General features: G+C 25.2%; 4 protein-coding genes across 6 annotated transcripts in view; 1 reads left to right on the top strand and 3 right to left on the bottom strand.

Moving 5' to 3' along the window:
* Nucleotides 1-4,628: 4,628 nt before the first annotated feature.
* LOC126906246 (T-box transcription factor T-like) lies at nucleotides 4,629-9,847 on the bottom strand. 3 transcript variants are annotated; one of them, XM_050686665.1, is made up of 5 exons: nucleotides 6,109-6,248; nucleotides 5,772-6,036; nucleotides 5,582-5,713; nucleotides 5,077-5,200; nucleotides 4,629-5,019 (listed from the first exon to the last, which is right to left on the bottom strand). In XM_050686665.1, the coding sequence occupies exons 2-5, from the start codon at nucleotides 6,030-6,032 to the stop codon at nucleotides 4,799-4,801; spliced, it is 738 nt and encodes a 245-aa protein (XP_050542622.1). In that variant the 5' UTR covers nucleotides 6,033-6,036; nucleotides 6,109-6,248; the 3' UTR covers nucleotides 4,629-4,798. The 3 variants fall into 3 exon arrangements, with proteins under 3 accessions (XP_050542622.1, XP_050542619.1, XP_050542621.1); XM_050686662.1 differs by lacking the exon at nucleotides 6,109-6,248 and adding an exon at nucleotides 9,457-9,847 and having other exon boundaries at nucleotides 4,631-5,019; XM_050686664.1 differs by lacking the exon at nucleotides 6,109-6,248 and adding an exon at nucleotides 9,457-9,842 and having other exon boundaries at nucleotides 4,634-5,016.
* Nucleotides 9,848-13,044: 3,197 nt separating this feature from the next.
* LOC126906247 (mitotic spindle assembly checkpoint protein MAD2A) lies at nucleotides 13,045-14,371 on the top strand. Its single transcript, XM_050686666.1, has 3 exons — nucleotides 13,045-13,253; nucleotides 13,351-13,497; nucleotides 13,738-14,371. The coding sequence occupies exons 1-3, from the start codon at nucleotides 13,181-13,183 to the stop codon at nucleotides 14,130-14,132; spliced, it is 615 nt and encodes a 204-aa protein (XP_050542623.1). The 5' UTR covers nucleotides 13,045-13,180; the 3' UTR covers nucleotides 14,133-14,371.
* An 823-nt stretch (nucleotides 14,372-15,194) lies between these two features.
* LOC126906248 (uncharacterized) lies at nucleotides 15,195-18,920 on the bottom strand. Its single transcript, XM_050686667.1, has 5 exons — nucleotides 18,758-18,920; nucleotides 18,197-18,299; nucleotides 16,436-16,527; nucleotides 15,825-15,972; nucleotides 15,195-15,409 (listed from the first exon to the last, which is right to left on the bottom strand). Exons 1-5 carry the CDS (start codon nucleotides 18,821-18,823, stop codon nucleotides 15,249-15,251), a joined length of 570 nt encoding a protein of 189 aa, XP_050542624.1. The 5' UTR covers nucleotides 18,824-18,920; the 3' UTR covers nucleotides 15,195-15,248.
* Nucleotides 18,921-21,609: 2,689 nt separating this feature from the next.
* The window catches only part of LOC126903968 (uncharacterized), a 5,863-nt gene continuing 5,381 nt past the window's right edge, over nucleotides 21,610-22,091 (bottom strand). The window contains exon 10 of the mRNA XM_050682567.1: nucleotides 21,610-21,991. Within this exon, the coding sequence (XP_050538524.1) occupies nucleotides 21,743-21,991 (249 nt within the window). The 3' untranslated portion in view covers nucleotides 21,610-21,742. The remainder of the gene's footprint in view (nucleotides 21,992-22,091) is intronic.

Raw genomic sequence — 22,091 nt, 5'->3', positions numbered from 1 at the left:
TCTGATATACTTAAAATACTATAAATACTAAATACTTAAAACTTTCTACCTCCCCATTCACACTCTCGCCTATTGTCACTGATCTCCTCATTTCATCTACCTCATGTTCTCTTTTGTCAACCCAGCCAGAATTTCTGGTCATGATAAAATTAATTATCATAAATTGTCTAAAATTGGTCTTGTTCTAGTAAACTCAATGGTGGATAATAACTTTCATGATATAAATCTTAAAAGGTCAAATAAAGTTATAACTGTATCTTCAATAACTTCTATTGTTAAAATTAATAATGAAATAATTAAAGTAAACCCATTGCTACTATATCAACTAATCGTTATTTAAAAAAAAACCAGCAGTGACCCGGCACAGTGTGTATAATTGGGTACAGTATAGATAATATGTGACAGTGATTAAAATCATTATCATAAAAAAACGCCTTGATGCAAATCTGTAGATAGTGTTTAATTTTAATGGATTATTACAAAAGCTACATGATCCCCTATTTCCTTATTTATATTCTTAATACAAGTTTTATGCATTACTAGTGCAAAGTATGTAATCGATGGAGGATTTCTCCACTATAAAGTTATTTGACAAATGTATCAAAAAAATTATTTTTCCATTTTCTTATTCATTTTCCCATTCTAAATTTTGATAGAATATATCTTCAACAAAAGTACAATTTTCTTAATCTTCAATCTTTATTTCTATTGAATTTGTACGCCATTGACCTTTGCAATGTTCACATATAATAGAATATTTAAGCCCTGTTTTTCGGCAACCACAATTTTGACCAGTTCCAGCACCTGACTAAAGACCGTTTTATAACAATTATCTTTATTATTAGAAGAAATTCTGGTGGCAATAGACATAATACAATTGTTGTTTTGGAATGTACAATCTAGCGTTTAGTTGGGTTTAAATAATATAGCGTCAAATCAAATACCTACTCTATCGGTTGTATCTTAATATACACTACACTTTAATGATACTATAAATAAATAAACTCACACATATGCATTTATAACATTGTGTCTAATGTAAGTATAACATGATAAAAGGTAACCTTAAAATTAAAAAATTGAAAAATAAATATTAGTACTCATATTAAATGTAATGTAACACGAAAAATATTTGTTAAAATGAAAAAATATAAGATACCTTATTTGTTTAAAATTGTCTTTGAGCAACTTTTGTTGGAAACTTTTTTTGTAAGTTAAATATTTTTTGAGAAATTAAAAAAGCTCATATTTTTGAACTTTTGCGAGGCTATAAAAAAAAGCTCAAGTCCAATCGATNGTAGGTTAAATATTTTTTGAGAAATTAAAAAAGCTCATATTTTTGAACTTTTGCGAGGCTATAAAAAAAAGCTCAAGTCCAATCGATGAGGACTTTTAGTATGTCATTATACATATCTTAATTTAACTTTAAAAAAAAAAAAAATTTGGTTGGGAATTTTTTCCGCCATTTGCCAAAATTACTTCTTTGTTGACTGGCCTATAAATATAAATTTAATTTTCCTTTGCTTCAATCCAGTTGCGATTTGTTGGTGCTGGTGGTGGGGGTGCGACTTTAAATATAATACTGCTAGTCATNTTATACGAGGTATATAAGGTATCTCAAAAATACATAAAGACCTTAATTTGAGTTAATTAGAAATGAAACATATTGAAAAAAATTTAATCCTTACTAGAAACAATTTGTGATTTTTTGACATATTGTTCATCAAAGTTATTTATTTATAAAATTGTAATTATTTTGGAAATATACCCCATTTACGAGGGAAATATTTTCAATTATCAAGGGTAATGTCTTCAACTAGATACAATTTGTGATCTTTTGACGTATTGTTTATCAAAATCGGTCCATCTAGAGCGTTCACAGACACATACAAAAAAAAATATAGTAAAATTAATACCTTCTCAGCTTCACATCAAAGCTAAAAAAGGGGGCTGCCTTATCCAAAAAAATATTTTCTTGCTAGTATTGGCTGATAATGAATTCTAATTTCAATTTCATAACTGAAATTCATATAATTAACTAACGAGGGTATGAATAATCGAACTTTCTTTTCTTTTTTAGTTTCGATGCGAATCTAAGAAGGTATTAATTTTACTATGATGTGATTTTTTTTTTGTATCTTGCCACTTTTTCTCAGCTCTTACTAGACAGATTTTGATGAACAATATGTCAAAAGATCACAAATTGTATCTAGTTGAAGCCATTACCCTTGAAAATTGAAAATATTTCCCTCGTTCCCCGTAAATGGGGGAAATATCCAATAATATTACAATTTTATTAATCAGTCATTTTTGACGTTTTTTTTTGAAAATTTCCATAACTTTTTCAAAAATTAATAAATCAAGATAAGTTTTTTTTATATTGAAATCTTAGATGCTTGCCTTTCATTTGATATCATTTTTTTGAAAATCTAACTAAACCTGCCCACAGGGATTTCAAAAAAGAAATTTTTGCACACAAGTAAAGCTTTTTTAATTAAATTTTTGAAAATATTCCGGAATATTGACACTTTTATTTAACCTCAAATTAAAACTTATATTATATACTTTACTATGAAAAATAAAATTTGAAGTATAGATTTTCTTCTTGGTGAAATTGGCTACTGATTCAAAAATATGCTATTTTTGTGTTAAAATTCTAGATTTTGTATTTTATTTTAAAATATTTTACAAGGGGAATACACTGGCTTTCATAAATATTATATAATTTAATTGACATAGTATAAAGTTCATAAGACATAAGAATTTAAATTGTTTGCTTATAGTTTCGATGCAAATCTGAGAACGTATTAATTTTACTATGATGTGTTTTTTTTTTATTTATTTATTTTTTAATTTTTTTTTTTTTGTGTCTATTACCACTTTTTCTCAGCTCTCACCTAACCGATTTCTTTCAACAATATGTCAAAAGATCACAAATCGTATCTAGTTGAAGACATTACCCTCAAAAATGGAAAAAATTTCAAATTTAAAAATTGCTAATTTTTGAAATTTTATTTACTCAAAACTGCCATAACTTTTTCAATAATGATTATATAAATATAATTTTTTTTATAAATGCATAATGTCTTTACCAATCATTTGATATATTTTTTTTATAAACATGACCCTATACCTACCTACACAGAAGGATTCCAAATGACAACTTTTTCAATTTAACTTTTTAAAGTGTTCCGGCAATACTGACAATTTTATATATATCTTAAATTAAAGCTTATGTAATATACTTTATAATAGAAAGAAAAATTTTTGGACTTCAATTTGTCTTCACGGTGAAAATTCTCGATTTTATATTTTACATTTTTAACTTTATAATGCTATAACTTATTGAAAAGTGTATAGATCAATACATTTTTTGGGAAATAATATTTATATCCCTCTTTCATTCGACATACTTTATCTTAATCAGGATATAAATTAGGAAATAGCAGATCATGTAGCTTTTGGAATAATTCATCATTTTTTTAAAATTAAACACTATCTATAGATTTATATCGAAGCGTTTTTTATAATAGTGATTTTATCACTGTCAGATATCATTATACTTGACCCAACTATGCCTTATCTATGCTGGGTTTTTTTTAAAGTCGAAAACGTAACTTTAAAATTTGAATTAGCTTAAATTGCTAATTTTATAACCCAACGAAAGTGACAATCAGTTGTCGGAATCGGTAACACTTGTATATTTTGCGCTTAGGGTACAAGGTCAAATCCGCCTATGACAATTTGTATTTTGCATTTTTTTGTATTAGAAAAAAAATTTTCAAACCATTTGATTTTTATCTCATTTAGATTCTATAACTTCAATAATTATTGAGGATCCCATCACTGTAGTCTCCCCTCGTGAGAGAAATTTCTTATTCATGTTAATATTATTTTACTCTGTGGTTTTATTTGTGGCTGCAATTTATTTTCCTAACCCTCAATTAACCTACTTTTTTCAACGATACGTCAAATTATTACAATTTATATTTAGTTGAAGATATTAATCTCAAAAATTGAAAACAAATCCCTTAATTAAATAAAAAGTAGCTTAACCAGCTTTATCCATACAAACAAAATCATTCATTTCTAATATTTTTAAAGTATTTATTGTCAAATTAGATTTAATATGATAAAATATATTTACAAAAGTAAATGATTTTAATCACTGTCAGATTAAATCTATACTGGACCCATCTATGCCACGTCCCCACTGTGCTGGGTTTTTATATATAATTTCTCAGTCAAAATTACAACATTAAATTATTGAATATCAGTTTATACTAAATTTAATTACTATAATAAATATGTATCCCTGTATTATACTTATAAATAATAAAATTATGTATAATAAATTTTAATATAAAATATATAATTATGAATACTATATAATAAGAATTTAGGAATTCATGTTGTTTTTATTAACAACTATAATTCAAGAACACTAAACAGATTTGCATCAAAGTGTTTTTATTTTGGTGATTTTAACCACTATCAGATATTATTTAGACTCGTCCAAACTGCGACCCCACTGTGCTAAGTTTTAATTTTTATGAAATTTTTTTTTATTTTAACCAAATAATAAAAATCATTAACTAAAGTTTGTAAAGTCTCGTTCCCCAAAAACATTTGAAATATATTAAATATAACTTATATAATTTATTTGTCCCGAAATATTCACATACATATTTTAACAAAAATAAATATAATTTACATCCCAACTTACATAAAATTAATTATAATATATTACACGATTAAAAATCAATTCAGTTCATATTTAAAAATATCTATTAAGGATTTAGCTTCCTAATTGTGTCCAGCTATAAGTAGTTGAAGTTTGATAACTGTTATCTATCTGTTCAGTATTGTGGGCTGATATAATTTTATTATGACCAACCTGGGGCTTTGAAAAATAGCAAGATGTACACTGACATCTTCCAGTCATATCTCTTTGACTACTGTATTGATACAGCCATTCTTCTGGCGGAGCTGTATATTCTTGAGTAAATGAGTTTTCTGCTTGAGAGAAAGTATTTTTAAATATAAGATTGATGATAAAAATAATTTTAAATATACCATAAGGAATTGTTGAAGGTGTATAAATTTCGTAGTGGTTTTTTCTTTCTTTATCTTCAGTTTTTATTTTTGTATCTTTGAAGGCCTTGGCAAATGGATTGTATTTTATTTTTAGTTTGGTAACCTAATAATGATAAATGTTAAGAAAATATGTTAATTCATTGTTGTAAAAATACGATTATGGCAAAAAATATTAGGTTGTAAACAAAATTTTTTGATCAATTTAAAATAAATTTGACTATTATCCATTCTTTTAAAAATTCCAGCTAATAATATCTCTTTTTTTCCCTCTTATTGTAGATATCAAGTGTTACCCTAAATTAAGACCAAGGTGATTTGTGCTAGATAACATCACAAAGTGAAATAGAATACTAAATTTAGAAAAAATCGTTTAAATTAAAAAAATTAAATAAGACACTAAATTTTTCTGGGACTTGCAATATAATGGGCTAATACTTTCGATATTATATAAAGGAGTCTTTTATTTTAAGTATAATTGTAAAACCTCTTCATTTTGATACGCAGTGACTGCCATAAATCTTGTCTGTGGCATTGAAAATATTTGAACATCTTCTGGATCTCCTACTCTGACAATATGAAGCTTAGTCTCATATTGGTGTAACGAATTTAAATGAGTCTGAAAATAATATGAATATATTAATAAAAGTGATAAGTTAGACTAATTGAAATTGTACTTGTCCAGGATTGTCTGGCCTATTTGTTAGCTTTATTTTGGCAAATGAAATAGGCTGTTCCATCCAGTGTTTTCCAAAGTTAGGTGATTCTGGATGTTTATAAAATGGATTTTTAGTAGCTGGATCTGAAGTAGTAGTCGGCGACCATTCACTATTAATGTACTTCCACCGTTGGCCTACTACTTGTACAAATTCTAGAAATATTGTATACATATCTGACGGACTTAGTCCAGTCACTTGCACTTTTATGACAGGAAACATCCTCCTAATGGTATATTAATTTTTTATTAATAAAAAATAATCTAATTAATCCTCTTAATGTTTTATAAAATATTACAAGTGAAGTATTGCAATGGATACAGTTTAGCACCAACAAGTTGATTTTTATTTTACAATACTAAATCACGGGACGGTGTGTCCGAGTCGGTTACGCGGCGGCAGTGCTTGACGCGCACTGCCCTCGAGTTCGAAACTCGGTCACGGGCGGCTTCATTTGCCGAACGAGAGATCAGTTCGGTAATCGGAGTCGCCATCTCACTCTTTGGCGACGGACTAACATCCCGTCCCAGAGTATAAGTGGTTAAGGAAACCTCCTCCTAGGGGGAGGTCGCTATGGCCCTTAATAGACTAAAAAAAAATAATACTAAATCAATCAAAACACTTATTAGAACAGTAACCTGATCTAATTTTTTTTCTATAAAATGCGTAATTTGAAATTGTGATTTAAATATTAGTATATGCATATAAGAATTTACTATAGCTGCACAACGATTTAATTATTAAAATTACTTCAATTAAAGTACCTAATTGAAACTATATTTAGCAAAAAAAAAATCGATTTTAGTTATTAAATAGTGTAATAATTACTATTAAATATTGTGGATTCTTTCAAAATAAATATGGTTTTGAAAAAATATGTTATATTTTATACTTAAAAAAGATGTTTTGCAAAAAAAAAATTTAATTTTGATCATTTTAATTAGAACTTATTATAAATTATTATTTATTCATTTTTAGGATTTTTTTTGTAATTCTTTTTGTAATAATTTTTAAATTTAAAAAAACTAGACTAACAAACTATAGTCGCCATTGGCTAATTGTTACTATAATCAGTATATGACTTAGACACCAGTAAGAATATGTAATAAGTCCTTAAAAAAAAATTCTTAGTCCACCCCCAAGCAAAAATTCTGACTACTCCATTAAACACAGCCATTTTTATATTCTTTAAAGCAAATAAAAAATATCCCAATTAGATTTTATATCTGGATTAGACAAATAATTCAATACATTTAATTCTTTAAAATTTAACATTAAATTAAATGAAATTAATAAAAAAGTTGAAAAATTGTGTTAGTAAGAATGAATTTTATTGGTTAATATTAATTTGGTATTAAGTTTGAATTTGAACTATTCAAAACATAAAGTAACATCTAATAAAATTTATGTGATTTGAACTTAATCTCATTAAATTATGTTAAAAATAATAATTTAAGTAAAATTTGTTAATTATAAGTAAATTAAGTATTATATTAAAATTTTACTTTTTACTCATTTTCGAAATGTATGTTACACTTCACATAATTAGGTATAAATTCTGAACTTATAATTAATATTTAATTTAATATTTTTGTGTTAGCATTATACAAAACTATTAATATATATATTAGATCACATTACATATTTTAATAGTATATCGTTTGCGTATTACTAATATACATGCGAAATTGTGCACGTATGGCTTCGGTACTTATGTAATTTAACAAATATAAATATACATCATATCTATCACATATGTACTTAATATAATTTAAAAACCAAGAAATAAACATAAATTAATGAATTTCATTATGATGATTATAGTAGTAACGATAGGTATATTTTATTAACGTTTTCTAGGATGTATGTAATTATTGTAACTTATTGCTTAAGTGTCTAAATATTTTAAAAGATTTTAATAGATTTCAATCGTGTGTGTTAACTTGTATATAATCAATATGCATCATTATTTGTAATTATTGTTTTTATATTATAAGAGAATATTAATTTGTAAATTACGTTTGAGCGGAGGCAAATTTTGAAATTTATTCAAGTTATTATTTTTAAGGACTCCATCCGAAGTATGGTCATAAAGATATTAAGCAATTTTACGATACACTGAAAAAGAGTATATATGTATATAAGGAACTTATTTTGATTATTTATAAAAAAATGTCAAACTATAACTTTACCTGCTTAAAAAAATTTTTGTTTCTCAAAAAAATGTTCGATTAGGCTCGGATTGGTTTTGTGACCTACCGATAAAATCTTGGTATACCCTATTAATTAGAGATTAATCCAGTGGTTTTTATAAAATCTAATAATTTAAATAGTAAATGTTAATAACTTTCTCTGTTTAGAGGACGGTTAAAAGAAGGCGGTAATCTGAAAAAAATTAACAATCTAACATGGAAAAAATTGTTTTTCCTATTTTCTTTATGTCTTATACTTTACTCCCTTTAGCACTAAATCAAGGTTTATTAATTATAAGTTTAAATTGTTTTATTTAACACTTGCACACTAAATCCGGGTTTTAATGCAATAATCTTTTTACAATTTATTACATTTTAACAATGAAAAAATATTCTAGTATAATGTGAATTCCGTGACGTAGCAACACTTAAACAGATTTTTTCTAAACTAAAATTCTATTATTAAAAATATCAGTAATTGTCTTATCAGTAATTGGTAAAGCACACAATTAGTGCATTTATAAGTTTAGTTTAATTAATCTGAACACATCATTAGCAAGCATAAATTTTTATTAATTGACTTAATAACTTAGTAATGTATTTTTTCTGATGTTATAACTTTGGGGTGATTTGAGGGGTTAATCCCTTCAAAATATATAACCTGAAAAATATTTCTACGCAACTATATATCTCTGCAACAAAGTTGCATAATCTTAAGACCTTTCAAAGTTTATAAGTCCTCGCCAGTACTAAGTCTAAATTACAATATTTTTTACTGTATTTTAACGTCAATAACCTTTTTAAATAACCTGAACTTTCACGAAAACATTATTGGTAATACTAAATAAAATTATTTATGTTTTGATATACTTTTTATAAAAATCAAATAATAATTCAACATCTGGTTCATTCATTGCTTACAAACATTTTAATAAATAGAGAGATTTGTAGCGTGGGTAGTACATCTCGTATTTGTTTATGTGCAAATGTATACTTGTCACGAATCAACGGTCCATCGGATAAAACAATTGCATTTTTTTATTCTATCATAATGTTAAGTTAAAAATAGGAGTTTCCGTTTAAGATAATTAAATTTCAAGTTTTATAATTTTTAAGGAATAAAAAAAAATGATTTAATTACAGATAACGTGAAGTTTTTTGAATTTAAAATTTTGTTTTTTGCAAAAATTTAAAATTTGCAATAAATATGAAATAATGTGTGTCATCTTGGATCACTACTCTTTATTGAATGGTATATTTTTATTACAATTTTTTTACATATTATATAGTTTATAAAAATAATAATTATTTTAAAACATTTAGTAATATAATTATAATAATATTACCTGTTATATGTGTTTTTGTGGAAATCTTTTTTAGAAAAAAAATATTTTACTCGTTTGTTGTCAATTTTTCGATATTTTTATATGAAGTATTAAATAATTTAAACATACCTTCCGGTTTTGGTTACAATCATTTCATTGTTGATGGCTAAAAATTCTGACCAAAGTTGCGCATCAAGTAGTCTCGCCCGTACTGGTTGTCCTTTGACCCAAGTCAAGTTTTGTAGTTCAGATGAAGTCATGTTACTTGGGTTGTTTAATTATTATATTGATTTTTTCTTTTTGACTCTTAAATCACCACATGTACTTAAAGGCACTCAATGCATGAAATTATACAATTAACAAGGAACGCACATTTTTTATTCTCACATTGGTGTTGCTTCGTTCACACCTGAGTGATCAGTGACGGTTGCCGGATAGGTAAAATTTTAGAAATTTTCGGGCGGTCCCACATTGAAGAACTTCTCGGTGGTCAGTAGGTAGGTGGAGTCTTATTCTTTATTTTATTGCACCCATTACCACCAGTATGTATCTAAAGAATCATGTTTTGTGTACTAATATTGTTATAAATGCGTATACGTTTTTATTGTTGTGTGAAAAGAAAAGACACACAACAAATGTTATTCATCAATGGACACCGCTCATCAACGTACGCCAGTATCTTAATTATTTCTAATAAACTCAGTATAAATCCTTTCGATCATTGCGTCAATTCACACTTATTAATGCTCTTAGAATCGTGTAGTTTTAATTATGAGTATCTTGACTGAATCGTAGATTAGTTATGTGATAAAAATGTATTAACTGGAAATGATAATTAATAATTATTCTCATTGACATCATTTTGTACTTAAAAGATATATACACTGAAAAAAATCCTGCGTAAAAGCTAGCAAATACATTACCTAAGTTTAATAACATTAAACTTAGGTAATGTATTTATTACAGTCTAATATTAAACCATTAATATTAGAATAAATTAAATAAAAAAATTAATCAAATTAACAAATGTTTTATCATATCACAAAAAAACAAATGGTTCAACTAATAAAAAAAAAATAATGCTTATTTAACAAAAATATTATTGGAAATATGTTGATAAAAAAAATTAATTGATTTTACCGAATCTTTTTCAGTGTATATAAATAAATAAACTTTCGCCTATGGTTTATAAAATGAATTCTTAAAAAATGATGTTTATTATCTAATAATAGAAAAAAGTTACTTGAAAAACTTAAATGTATTCCAATTTTTTTTTTGTTTATTTGCTTATAATGATTTTCTTTAAATATTAATTAAAAGCTTTTTTCTCTTTCACTTTTAAAAACGTCACTGTATTGGTGAATCATATTTAAAAGCTTTGCATTTTGTAAACATATAAACACCAATAATAAAGGATAATGATATATGTAAACAAGTGTAATATTTATTTTATCATAAATGTGTTTTGAAATTTAACCTGAATTTTTTAATAGTCGTATATATCTTGTAATAAAATATTTGTGTAATATAATATAATTTGTTTTATTATCTTTGCTTAAGAATAGATAATGGTACAGGATTTTTATAGAATTTTACATAACCTTCCATTCTTAATCATAAACTTCAATGGTATTTGTTTGATAAAAGAGTCTTCCGAAATTACGAATTTATATTTTAGAGCACATTCTAGTAGTATTGAGTTTAACGGTTAGGAAAAATTACTCATTATAACAAGGTTAAAAAAATATGATTTTCAAAAAATGACTGTAGCTGATATGAACCACAACATTTTTTTGTAACATATGATAATTTAATTAAGTTTTTAAAAGGGCTGGATATAAAGTATTATAACTTGAAGTGGCTTTAACATAATAAAATAAACAAATTATCAATTTAGGGAACTTGTTGAAATTTTTATGGAGTGTCAAGTTTTATANGTTGAAATTTCTATGGAGTGTCAAGTTTTATAAAGCTCTTCTCAATTCTCGCCTCTAAATAATTGTATCATTTATATTCTTTAATAAAAGTAGACATTAAGTGTATTAATAATGAAATATGATTAATAGGTATTTTACTTATAATAACTTGTATTATAGGTAAATTTTAATGACAACCACGCGTGTATAGTTAGAAGCCATTTCAGACTACAGGATTTTTGGAAATTTTAAACAGGCATCTTTATTTAAATTCTTAACTATGAAAAATTCCCTATTTCTTACACGGAAGCCTTAAAAAAATTAAATTAATATTATTTTAATTAAATAAATGATATTAATTCTCTCTTCGATCAGCGAAACCTGTGATCTGTTATATGCTAGGAATGTAGATCTACATTCCTCACTTAACAACACTGGCATATAATGTAATTTTAGAAGTATTATAGGTGAATATTCCCTGAGACANTCACCTAACAACACTGGCATATAATGTAATTTTAGAGGTATTATAGGTGAATATTCCCTGAGACAAAAGAAATTTTTTCGCATTGAAAGGATATAAAAAAATGTTTCTCCTACATATCGGCCCTAATACGAAACTAAAATTTTGTATTGGGAGGAATATAGTATTGGTTTTCTTATAAACCTTCAGAATTATTGGGGAAAGTCCAGTCTGAATCTAGAGTTTAGAAATGATTTATAACTATATTGTAGTTCATAAAATTGTATAAGTTATTTTGAAGATACTTGAGAAAATAAATAATAAAGATTATTTATTAAATATTTGAGTATTAATGGTAAAAATCATGTGTTTAAGCTTGTTTAATTAAATTTATTTTGAAGGATAAATAAATATTTTTCTTCATCCTCGTATAGATGAATGTAATATTATATTTTGTGAAGATCATTTCCTTTTCCAATTAAAAAGAAATGAGGTCTATACACGGCACTTTATTATGCGGTTAAGACCTTTTAGTTAAACCATATTTGTGTGGTCCAGTGTTTACCTTTTTTGGGTTAGTCGCATATGAAACGTTCCGACAACCGTCCAAACGTTATAAAATAATTAAACAAAAGATTCATTCCTTTTGTCGGCAAGTACATCTCAATATACATAGATTGAATCATACTTATTTGTAGCTTATGGGCTCATAAAACCATAAAATTACCAATGAAAATGTACAAACTGAAAAAAACCTGCATAATATTATCTAGCTAACAGCGCAGTAGCTACTAGCTAATGACTTTTGTGTTATACAAACATGTCGTATAGGTTACAAATTGTTAATTTCAGTAATAATTACTTTGATTCATTAGATGAAATTAAAAAATAAATAAAATTTTAATCTAACATTTCCTATCCATCAAATTTTTGCTACTAAAAACAATCATAATAAGGGATAGTCTACTGACAATTTATTTGAATTTATCATGAGAAAATGATAAATAGCAATTGAAATAAAGTGTAATCATTTTAAGTGATACCAAACTGAAATTTTGGCTAGTAGAATTAACCATTTACTTTGTTAGAGCTATTAACAATTGTAAATTACTATAGTACATTTACTGAGTTCAATAGTTCTATTCAGTTAATATATTTATTTATTGAAGGGTTTTTACCAATGTTTTTCCATACATTTATTATTCTATAGTCTTATCAATTCATAACAAGGTAGACATTTTGCCTAATTAAGCGCAGTTACTACGCATACGTATAATCTGCCGGTATAAGATTTAGTTACCGCTAATTCGTGGCCTTATCAATTTTAACCTATAAATCTATATGATTTTTCCGTTAAAATTTTTAGACTCCGGAATTTAGTTATGTTTTAGATTTAAACATTTATAAAATTTCCCATTTATCGTTGAACATTTTTATTAGTTACATTTTTTAATTTGTTCTTATAGTTTTGAATATGGCTACTAAACATCAAAATCAAAATGCCATCACATTAAAAGGATCTGCTAAATTAGTTATGGATTATTTAAGTAGGCATAACTTATCATGTCAATGCAAAAGATTTTTACATATGATCAAAATTTATAACTATATAATAAAGAGTTGAATTTAATTTGTGTTTTTCAGATTTTGGAATAAATAGTATTTTATTTCAACGGGGTATTTATCCACCTGAATCCTTCAAGACTGAAGAGCATTTCGGTTTGTCAATTTTAGTATCTACTGATGAAAAAATTCAACAATTTTTGGAACCAGTACTAAATCAAATGAAAGGTATTTAATATTTATACTGCAACCTTAAAAATCAGAAGTTCTTGAAATAATTTAATAAATTAAAATGGAGGTATAATTTTGATAAATCTAACAATCAATGCCTATATTGAAATAATTATATTTTTCAATTTTTGTAACAATAAAGATAGTTTAAAAAAAATCTTATTAATATAGTGTCTGAAATTTGTGTAAATTTTTATCATTTTGAGAATAGTTTAAGTCAACTTAAATTATTTTTAGATTGGCTGCTAGAACAAAAAATTCAAAAAATGTCTATGGTTATATCCAATGTTACTACAAAAGAAGTAATGGAGCGTTGGGACTTTAAAGTGCAATATGAAGGATCTGGTGATCCTAATCCAGACTCTATTGGAAATAAAGAATTATCTACTATACAGAAAGAAATAAGAGATGTTCTCAGACAAATTTGTTCCACAGTTAGTTTTTTACCCTTACTTGATTGTCCATGTGCATTTGATTTACAAATTTATACTAAACCTGATGTGGATATACCTCAAGAATGGGCTGAAACAGCTCCAAGTTACATAGCAAATTCTCAAGAATTGCAATTAAGATCATTTTCCACATCATTGCATAGAATGGATACAGTCGTTAGTTATAAAGCAGATTTTTGAAAAGTATTGTATGGAAGAATGTAAATCAATAGTTATTTTTATTTTAAGTAAGTATATTTTTTAATTTAAGTCAATAAATGTATGTATATGTTTTTATGTGTAGTGATAAATGACTACTATTGTTAAAAGTCATGTGTATTATATTTACTATTATATTTAAAATATTAAATTATGTTCACTAATGTTTTAACTTGTTTGTTTATTTTATAATAATAGAAAAGTAATTTTGTAATGGTTTATTACTGTTATAATTATTTTTATATGTTTACCTCTTTTAACATAACAAAAAATCTAGTATCATTTTTATCAGTAGTAAATTTTACTTAACTCTAAATTATTACATTTGATTTCTATAGAAATCATTAACTTATGTTTTTATTAATCATGATACCTAAACTATATTTTTTTAAAATAAAAATAATGCAAGGAATTATAAAATGTGATATGAATCATGATTGAATAATAACTATATTATTTTTCAATTATCCCTGTTTTACAAAGTTATGATCTTAATTGTTTTTTTTTTACTAATTTATTTTTTTATATACTATTTAATGAAAATTAACATTTTTGGCTTATTGAATTATAAGTTAAGAATAATTATGTATAATAAGTAAAACTTTTTGTTATATTTAAGTGCAACTTTTTTTACTATGAATATAATATTTAGAACAAAAAACTCTTTTCATAAATGAAATTTATTACTATTGTTTCCTAAAAACATGGAATTAAAACTAAAACAGTTATACAGTTTTTTTGATTTTTGAAAACAATGTTAATTTAATTACAGCTTTTTTTGTATGATTCTCTGACTAATCAAACCCAATCTCATTATTTGACAAATAGATCAGTATAAATTGTAATTTTTATGTAGCGCTTTGTTAAAGATATTTCCAGATGGATAGTTGTATTGTTAATTTAAGGGATGATAATTGATAGGTGGGCTCATAATACCTATAATGTATAGAATTGTTCAGCTATATCAAGGGAAACTAATAGATTTATACATGGATTTTCAGCATTTTTCTAAGCCTAGAAATATTTCCAATCTGTCGTCGAAGATGAAAGCTATTTACAATAGATATATATTACGACTGAATATAATAATCTACAATTTCAAAGTTCAATAGTATGGAAATCAGCTTCTGATTGTTCACCTTCTCCATCAGTCATTTGATTTGTTATATTTGTACTTAATCTTGTATAATTAGTTTCTTCGACTAATTTTTCATCTTTATAAAATGACAGAACCACCAAATACTGATAAATCAATAATGCTGTTAAAATACATTAAAATTTTACCATTAATATTTGTAAATAAATGAGTTAAGATTTTGGAAAATTAGCCCTTTATTCGCAAAAAGCTAGTCAAAAAATTTGTCTTCCAAAATACCAAAATATTTTTTAGTGGTATATAATTAATATTAGCCCTTCCCTATTTAATTACCATATACATTGATAATAAAAATAAGATACTTATTAAATGTCTTAGATTTAGGCAAGTATTCTGACAAAGATTAAGGGGAGGATGAAAATGAAGTTAGATTTTTTGGGTATATGGATAATAAGGATCATGTTCGAATTAGTTAAAATAAGATGAGCTAAGTTTTTATTGTAGGAGTCTTCAACATGATTTAATCCGAAATTTTCTTGGCATTACCCACTATAAAATAAACTACAACATATAATTACCGTCAGTAGCTGTAAATCCCAGTATTAATAGTACTAAATTTTTTATTCTTTCTGCGTGATAGATCAAAATTTCTGTTTCAATTAAAAAAATTGTACCAACTTGGAAACAACTAGTTAGTAGCCAAAAATATATTTTATGCGTTTCATTCTAAAATTAAATAAGCTTTAATGTAATATACTGTATAAACAGCGCATTAAAGTTTCTTATAGCTGAAATAAATAACAATATAATAAATATTAATAATTTAAAACTTATGGTTGAGTATATTATCTCATCTCACGATTACCGTCTACTAACTTAACTTTAATGTTAAGAAAAAAAATTACTACATGGTATAATTTATAACTAAACATTTTGGAAAAAAATACATTTATCCTACTAAAATGTAAATGGAAAAACGACCTAATATTAAATAGTAGCCTATTTAAAAATTTTTACGAAGTGTCCAAATAGTTTTTAGCTCATAGAGTAATGAGAAAATTGACTTTTCCACTAATCCAACTACTATTATTTTATGTCCACGGAGATTTTTTTATTCCCAATACGCTATTAAATAGAATTGTAAAAATATGTATCTTATAAAAATTATCTAAATTACACAAGTACATACTTTTTCTGTTGCTTGTTTAAGTCCAAAGTTAGCAAATGCTAAAGTAACGCCGACACTCGTGAAAACTAAGGTAACATAGTCCAAAAAGTCATCTAGAATTCAGTAATTATTTATAACTAAAATAATATATTAGCTTCGATGCGAAGCGGAGAAGGTATTAATTTTACTATGATGTGTTTTTTTTTTTTTTTATGTCTGTTGCCACTTTTTCTCAGCTCTCACTGGACCGATTTCTTTCAAAAATACGTCAAAAGATCACAAATCGTATCTAGTTGAAGACATTACCCTTAAAAATTGAAAAAAATTCCCTCGTTCCCCGCAAATGGGGGAAATATCCAAAAAAATTACAAATTTAAAAATCGCTAATTTTCGAAATTTTTTCACTTTTTTTTCTTAAAACTTCCATAACTTTTTGAAAAATCAACAAATCAACATAATTTTTTTTTATACTAAAACCTTAGATATTTACCTTTCATTTGATATCATTTTTTTGAAAATCTATCACTTAACCTGCTCATTGGGGGGGATTTAAAATGGCAACTTTTTTACAAAAATTAATTTTTTCAACTTAATTTTTGAAAATGTTCCGGAAAGACTGCGTCCTTTAAACATATATCAAATTAAAGCTTATTTTATGTACTACAAAATGAAAAAAAAAAATTTGTCCCGACACTTTTTTTTCTACATTTAAACGGCTGCCGTAGTTAAAAAAACACTATTTTTGTGTTAAAATTTTCGATTTTCGATTTTAAATTTTCAACTTAAAAATGCTATAACTTTTTGAAAAATGTATATATCAGCACAAATTTTTTTTTTCTAAATACATTATAAGTACATCTTTCATTTGACATACTTTTTATTAAAATTGGACAATTTCCCCTTATATAGGGGGCGTTCAAAACTTAAAATATTGTAAAAAACATAGATCTTTTTCAACTGAACTTTTGAAAATGTTCCGGAAATACTGCGTCCTTTAAACATATATCAAATCAAAGGTTATGTTATATACTATCAAATGAAAAAAAAAAATTTGTCCCGACATCTTATCTTCTATGTGCAAATGGCTGTCGAAAATTTAAAAAAAAATGTAATGTTTGCGATAAAAATTACATTTTATCGGGATGTTTTTTGTACTTAAAACTGCCATAACTTTTTCAAAAATGAACAAATAAAAATAATATTTTTTTGTATTGAAACCTTAGATATTTCCCTTTCATTTGATATAATTTTTTTTGAAAATCTAACACTTATTCTGCTCACTGGGAGGATTTAAAATAGTAACTTTTTTACAAAAAATAACTTTTTCAACTTAATTTTTGAAAATGTTCCGGAAATACTGCGTCCTTTAAACATATATAAAATTAAAGCTTATTTTATGTACTACAAAATGAAAAAAAAAAATTTGTCCCGACGATCTATCTTCTATACGCAAATGGCTACCATATTGAAAAATATACTATTTTTGTATGATAATTATGGGTTTTGTATTTTATTTTAATAGAAGTTGATGTTGCTTTTGCAATTATCCATCAATTTTTTAAAATTAAACACTATCTACAGATTTGCATCGAAGCGTTTCTTATGATAGTGATTTTAATCACTGTCAGATTAAATCTATACTGGACCCTACTATGCAATGTCTCCACTATGCCGCGACCCCACTGTGCTACCGTTTTTTTTTTTATTTTAAATTTAATATAGTGTTGGATTAAAGTATTTTTTCTTATTGAAAAATATTCAATTACTTAAAGTTTTACTTACCATCTAAAAATTTTTCGTGATCCTGATCACTATTAGGTTTAGGATATCCATAATTTATACATCGTTCCCATGTATAAAATATAATATAAATTAGTGACAAAACCTACATTAAAAATAATTAATAGTAATTAAGTATTATTTTAATCATAAGAATTATAATTGAGAATACAGTTTACTGAATTTTTTTTTTTTTAAGTCAAAATGAAATACCGGTATTTTAATTTAGGTTTATTTAGTCTATAACTACACAAAAATAGTAGTTGTTAACTAAAAATATACTTAAAATATTAATTTTAACTAAAGAATTTTAAAAATATTTAATTTATTAAGCCACAAAAATACTAAAAGACCTTAAAATATAATCAAATTTCAAGTTGAATTTATTTTAGCCATCATCACATATTTTTAAATTATACATTAGTAAAAATTATTATTTTGAATGTTAGGACTAATTGATAAGTTGATTATGCTACTAATTTTCAAGTTTTTGAGTTAAATATAATACTTAAATGTTAGTTAACAATTTTCATTTAAAATTATATTATTATACATTGTTTTTACCAAATTAAATAACGATATAAACTTAGTTCCTGTTCTCAAAGGATAACCACAGCAATTTTTGATCATATTTTAAAATTAAAGTTTACTTTTATTAAAAATAAATAAAAATGATTTTACTTATTACATAGACTGTGGATTGTTTAGAATGTTATTACTTTATAGTAATATACTAAGTGTACTATAGACAGTACTATTAGATAACCTGTCTTAGAGATGTAAGACATTTTATTGGTTTAGAAAAATGTATAATTATTTATCACTTTATTATAATGATACAGAGCTATTGATTAAAGAGTTCCGTAATTATACATTACTTTATTTATAAGATTAGTAAGAGAGTAAAAACACTTTACTGAATTACAAGATGTTACCAAAAATTATACTAATGCAAGTTTGTTTGATAATGTCGATATTCTTAATGTAATATACATATATTACATATTATTCTAATAGGAAAAAATAAATAAAAAAAAAGTTTAATATTTTATATCCTAACTGCTGGTCAAATTTATCATTCTGGCTCTCTTTTGCCATTAACAAGTTTAAAATATTTTTAGACATGTTTTTTGCATTTGTTTTAAGTTGAATAAGAATACATAAAAAATACAATTTGATGTAATCTATTTGTTGGGAATAAAATTTAGATTATACATAACAATAATAATCTAAATTATAATAATCAAAATTTCATTTACATTTAATCAAATTGTGTTTTTGACGTATTCCTAATTAGTTATAATTAATATCTTAAAATTAAAGAAAAAATATCATAATTTTAAGCCTATAATATCAAATTATTAATTTGAAATATAAAAACAAACTATTTAATTTAATAGTTTATTTCTTTGATTAACTTGTTTAATAAAAAAATCTTGCCTGGGGAAAGATGATGAATTAAATTTTTTTTCTAATTTATTAATAATTCTTGATATAATTAATAATAATTAATTAGATTTTTACCAATTAGTCAAAATATATCATGTAGTATTTCTACTAAATTAAAAGTTTAAAAGTCCAGGCATTTTTATATAGTGATCAAAAAATATCGGAAAAAGTAAAATCCCAGCTTAGTTGGGTCGCGACATAATAAGTTGAGAAGGTTAAGTTTTCGTTCAAAAAATGCTATTTTAATTCCCTCTTGTGGTTAGATAAAGAGTCTACATTTCGAAAAATTTATAAAAACAAAAAAAAATACTTACGATATTTATAAAAAAAAGTTGTTTTGATTCATCTATTTTTCAAAAAAATATTACAGTTTTAGGTAATACAAGTTTAAAAAACCCAGCACAGGGGGGTCGCGGCACAGTGGTGACGTGGCATAAATGGATCAAGTATAATGATATCCGCAAGTGATTAAAATCACTATACAAAAAAAATGCTTCGATGCAAATCTTTAGATAGTGTTTAATTTAAAAAAAATGTTGGATTATTCCAAAAGCTACATGATCTGTTAGTTCATTATTAATACCCTAATTAAGATAAAGTATGTCGAATGAAAAAGGAATTATTAAAAAATATTATTTCTCATAAAAAAATAATGTTGATCCATAAACTTTTCAATATGTCATAGCATAATAAAATTAAAAATGTAAAATACAAAATCGAAAATTTTAACACAATAATAGCATTTGGTAGCCATTTTCACCATGAAGATAGGATAAAGTCCAAAATTTTTTTTTTTTATAAAAAAGTATATTACATTAGCTTTAATTTAAGATATATATAAAAGTGTCAGACCTTCCGGAACACTTTCAAAAGTTAAGTTGAAAAAATTAATTTTTTGTAAAAAAGTTGTCATTTTAAATCCCCCCCTGTGGGCAGGTTAAGTGTCAATATAAAAAAAAAATATACCACATGATAGGTAAAGACATCAAGCATCTATATAAAAAAAAATTATATTGATATGTTCATTTTTGAAAAAGTTACGGCAGTTTTTAGTAAAAAAAATTGAAAAAATTTCGAAAATTAGCGATTTTTAAATTTGTAATTTTTTTGGAGGTTTCCCCCATTTACGGGGAACGAGGGAAATTTTTNTGTTTTCCCCATTTACGGGGAACGAGGGAATTTTTGAGGGTAATGTCTTCGACTAGATACAATTTGTGATCTTTTGACGTATCATTGAAAGAAATCCGTTCGGTGAGAGCTGAGAAAAAGTGGTAACAGACNTGTGATCTTTTGACGTATCATTGAAAGAAATCGGTTCGATGAGAGCTGAGAAAAAGTGGTAACAGACACAAAAAAAAAAAAAAAAACACATCTTAGTAAATCCAATACCTTCTCCGCTTCGCATCGAAGCTAAAATGAAAAAAATTACCGGTTTTAAAAATCGTGATATTTGGGTTTTTTTTTCATTTTAAATAACCACGGAACTTTTTTAAAATTTTTTAGGATAACGTTTTCAAGAGATACAAATTATTTGACATAACGTTAAAAAAATCATTACTGTGACCTAAGATAAAATAGTGAAAGACATACAAAAAAATAAAACACTTCATGATTACATTAGACAAATTAGACATTAGACAATGAGGCGGGGTGCCTCATTTAACACATTGACGGACATTACTGCTATAGAAGTAATATGATTATTTTGATGTCGGGTGACATTACTATTATAGCAGTAATAAGAAAAAATTGTATCATAATATTATAGCTACAGCAGTAATATTTTCAATGGTACTAAATGTTTTAACTGTCATATTACGTTGAAATGATTACCATAATAATTAGGGTAATCATTTATATTTATATTATAAATGACCGTCAATGTGTTAATTATTTAGCATAGGTACCTTAAATTCTTAATATACATTAATAATTTTTAATCGTTTTATAAAATCAATACTTTTGACTTGTATAAATATGTAATATATATTTTAAATTAACACGGAACATAACTCAACAAATGTTTTTCATATCTAATACAATTTAGTAATATCCAGTTGAAATACATTGGTTTTAAATTATAAAACTTATAAACAGCATTTAAGAGCTCTGTCGTATTTGTTCAATGACACGCGGTATGTATTCAACATTGCCTTGGGAATTATTTTCTTCTGTAGCTTCAGTATTTTCTATTTCTGATTTTACTCTATTTGTAGATGACATTTTATTTTTTGGTACATACTTCCATCGCAGTTGAATGATATCATTAGCAGCAGCAAACTTTTCTTGTATGTAATATGAATGTACGACATATAACTCTAAAGTCCAAATTACTAGAGCTATCCATTCCTGTAACGTATTAATACTGTAAAATTAAAACAGTAACAGACATAACATTAGATCTGACTTATTACTAAATATGAATACTTCTAAAAAAAAAAAAAAAAAA

This window comes from Daktulosphaira vitifoliae, unplaced genomic scaffold (assembly GCF_025091365.1).
Source record: "Daktulosphaira vitifoliae isolate Bord-2020 unplaced genomic scaffold, ASM2509136v1 Scaffold_4, whole genome shotgun sequence".
Lineage (NCBI taxonomy): Eukaryota > Metazoa > Arthropoda > Insecta > Hemiptera > Phylloxeridae > Daktulosphaira > Daktulosphaira vitifoliae.
This window is presented reverse-complemented; position numbering and strand designations above follow the sequence as displayed.

What these genes read in the sequence shown, in the direction of transcription:
- LOC126906246 (XM_050686662.1), bottom strand. Translation starts at nt 9,587, where the DNA reads ATGACTTCATCTGAACTACAAAACTTGACTTGGGTCAAAGGACAACCA. An exon ending in ATTGTAACCAAAACCGGAAG is followed by an intron (nt 6,037 to 9,456) that starts GTATGTTTAAAT and finishes ATATACCATTAG; the next exon opens with GAGGATGTTTCCTGTCATAA. An exon ending in GGCCAGACAATCCTGGACAA is followed by an intron (nt 5,714 to 5,771) that starts GTACAATTTCAA and finishes TATTATTTTCAG; the next exon opens with ACTCATTTAAATTCGTTACA.
- LOC126906247 (XM_050686666.1), top strand. Translation starts at nt 13,181, where the DNA reads ATGGCTACTAAACATCAAAATCAAAATGCCATCACATTAAAAGGATCT. An exon ending in ATTAGTTATGGATTATTTAA is followed by an intron (nt 13,254 to 13,350) that starts GTAGGCATAACT and finishes TGTGTTTTTCAG; the next exon opens with ATTTTGGAATAAATAGTATT. An exon ending in AGTACTAAATCAAATGAAAG is followed by an intron (nt 13,498 to 13,737) that starts GTATTTAATATT and finishes AATTATTTTTAG; the next exon opens with ATTGGCTGCTAGAACAAAAA.
- LOC126906248 (XM_050686667.1), bottom strand. Translation starts at nt 18,823, where the DNA reads ATGATCAAAAATTGCTGTGGTTATCCTTTGAGAACAGGAACTAAGTTT. An exon ending in TTAAACAAGCAACAGAAAAA is followed by an intron (nt 15,973 to 16,435) that starts GTATGTACTTGT and finishes ATTTAATTTTAG; the next exon opens with AATGAAACGCATAAAATATA. An exon ending in GGGATTTACAGCTACTGACG is followed by an intron (nt 15,410 to 15,824) that starts GTAATTATATGT and finishes GTATTTTAACAG; the next exon opens with CATTATTGATTTATCAGTAT.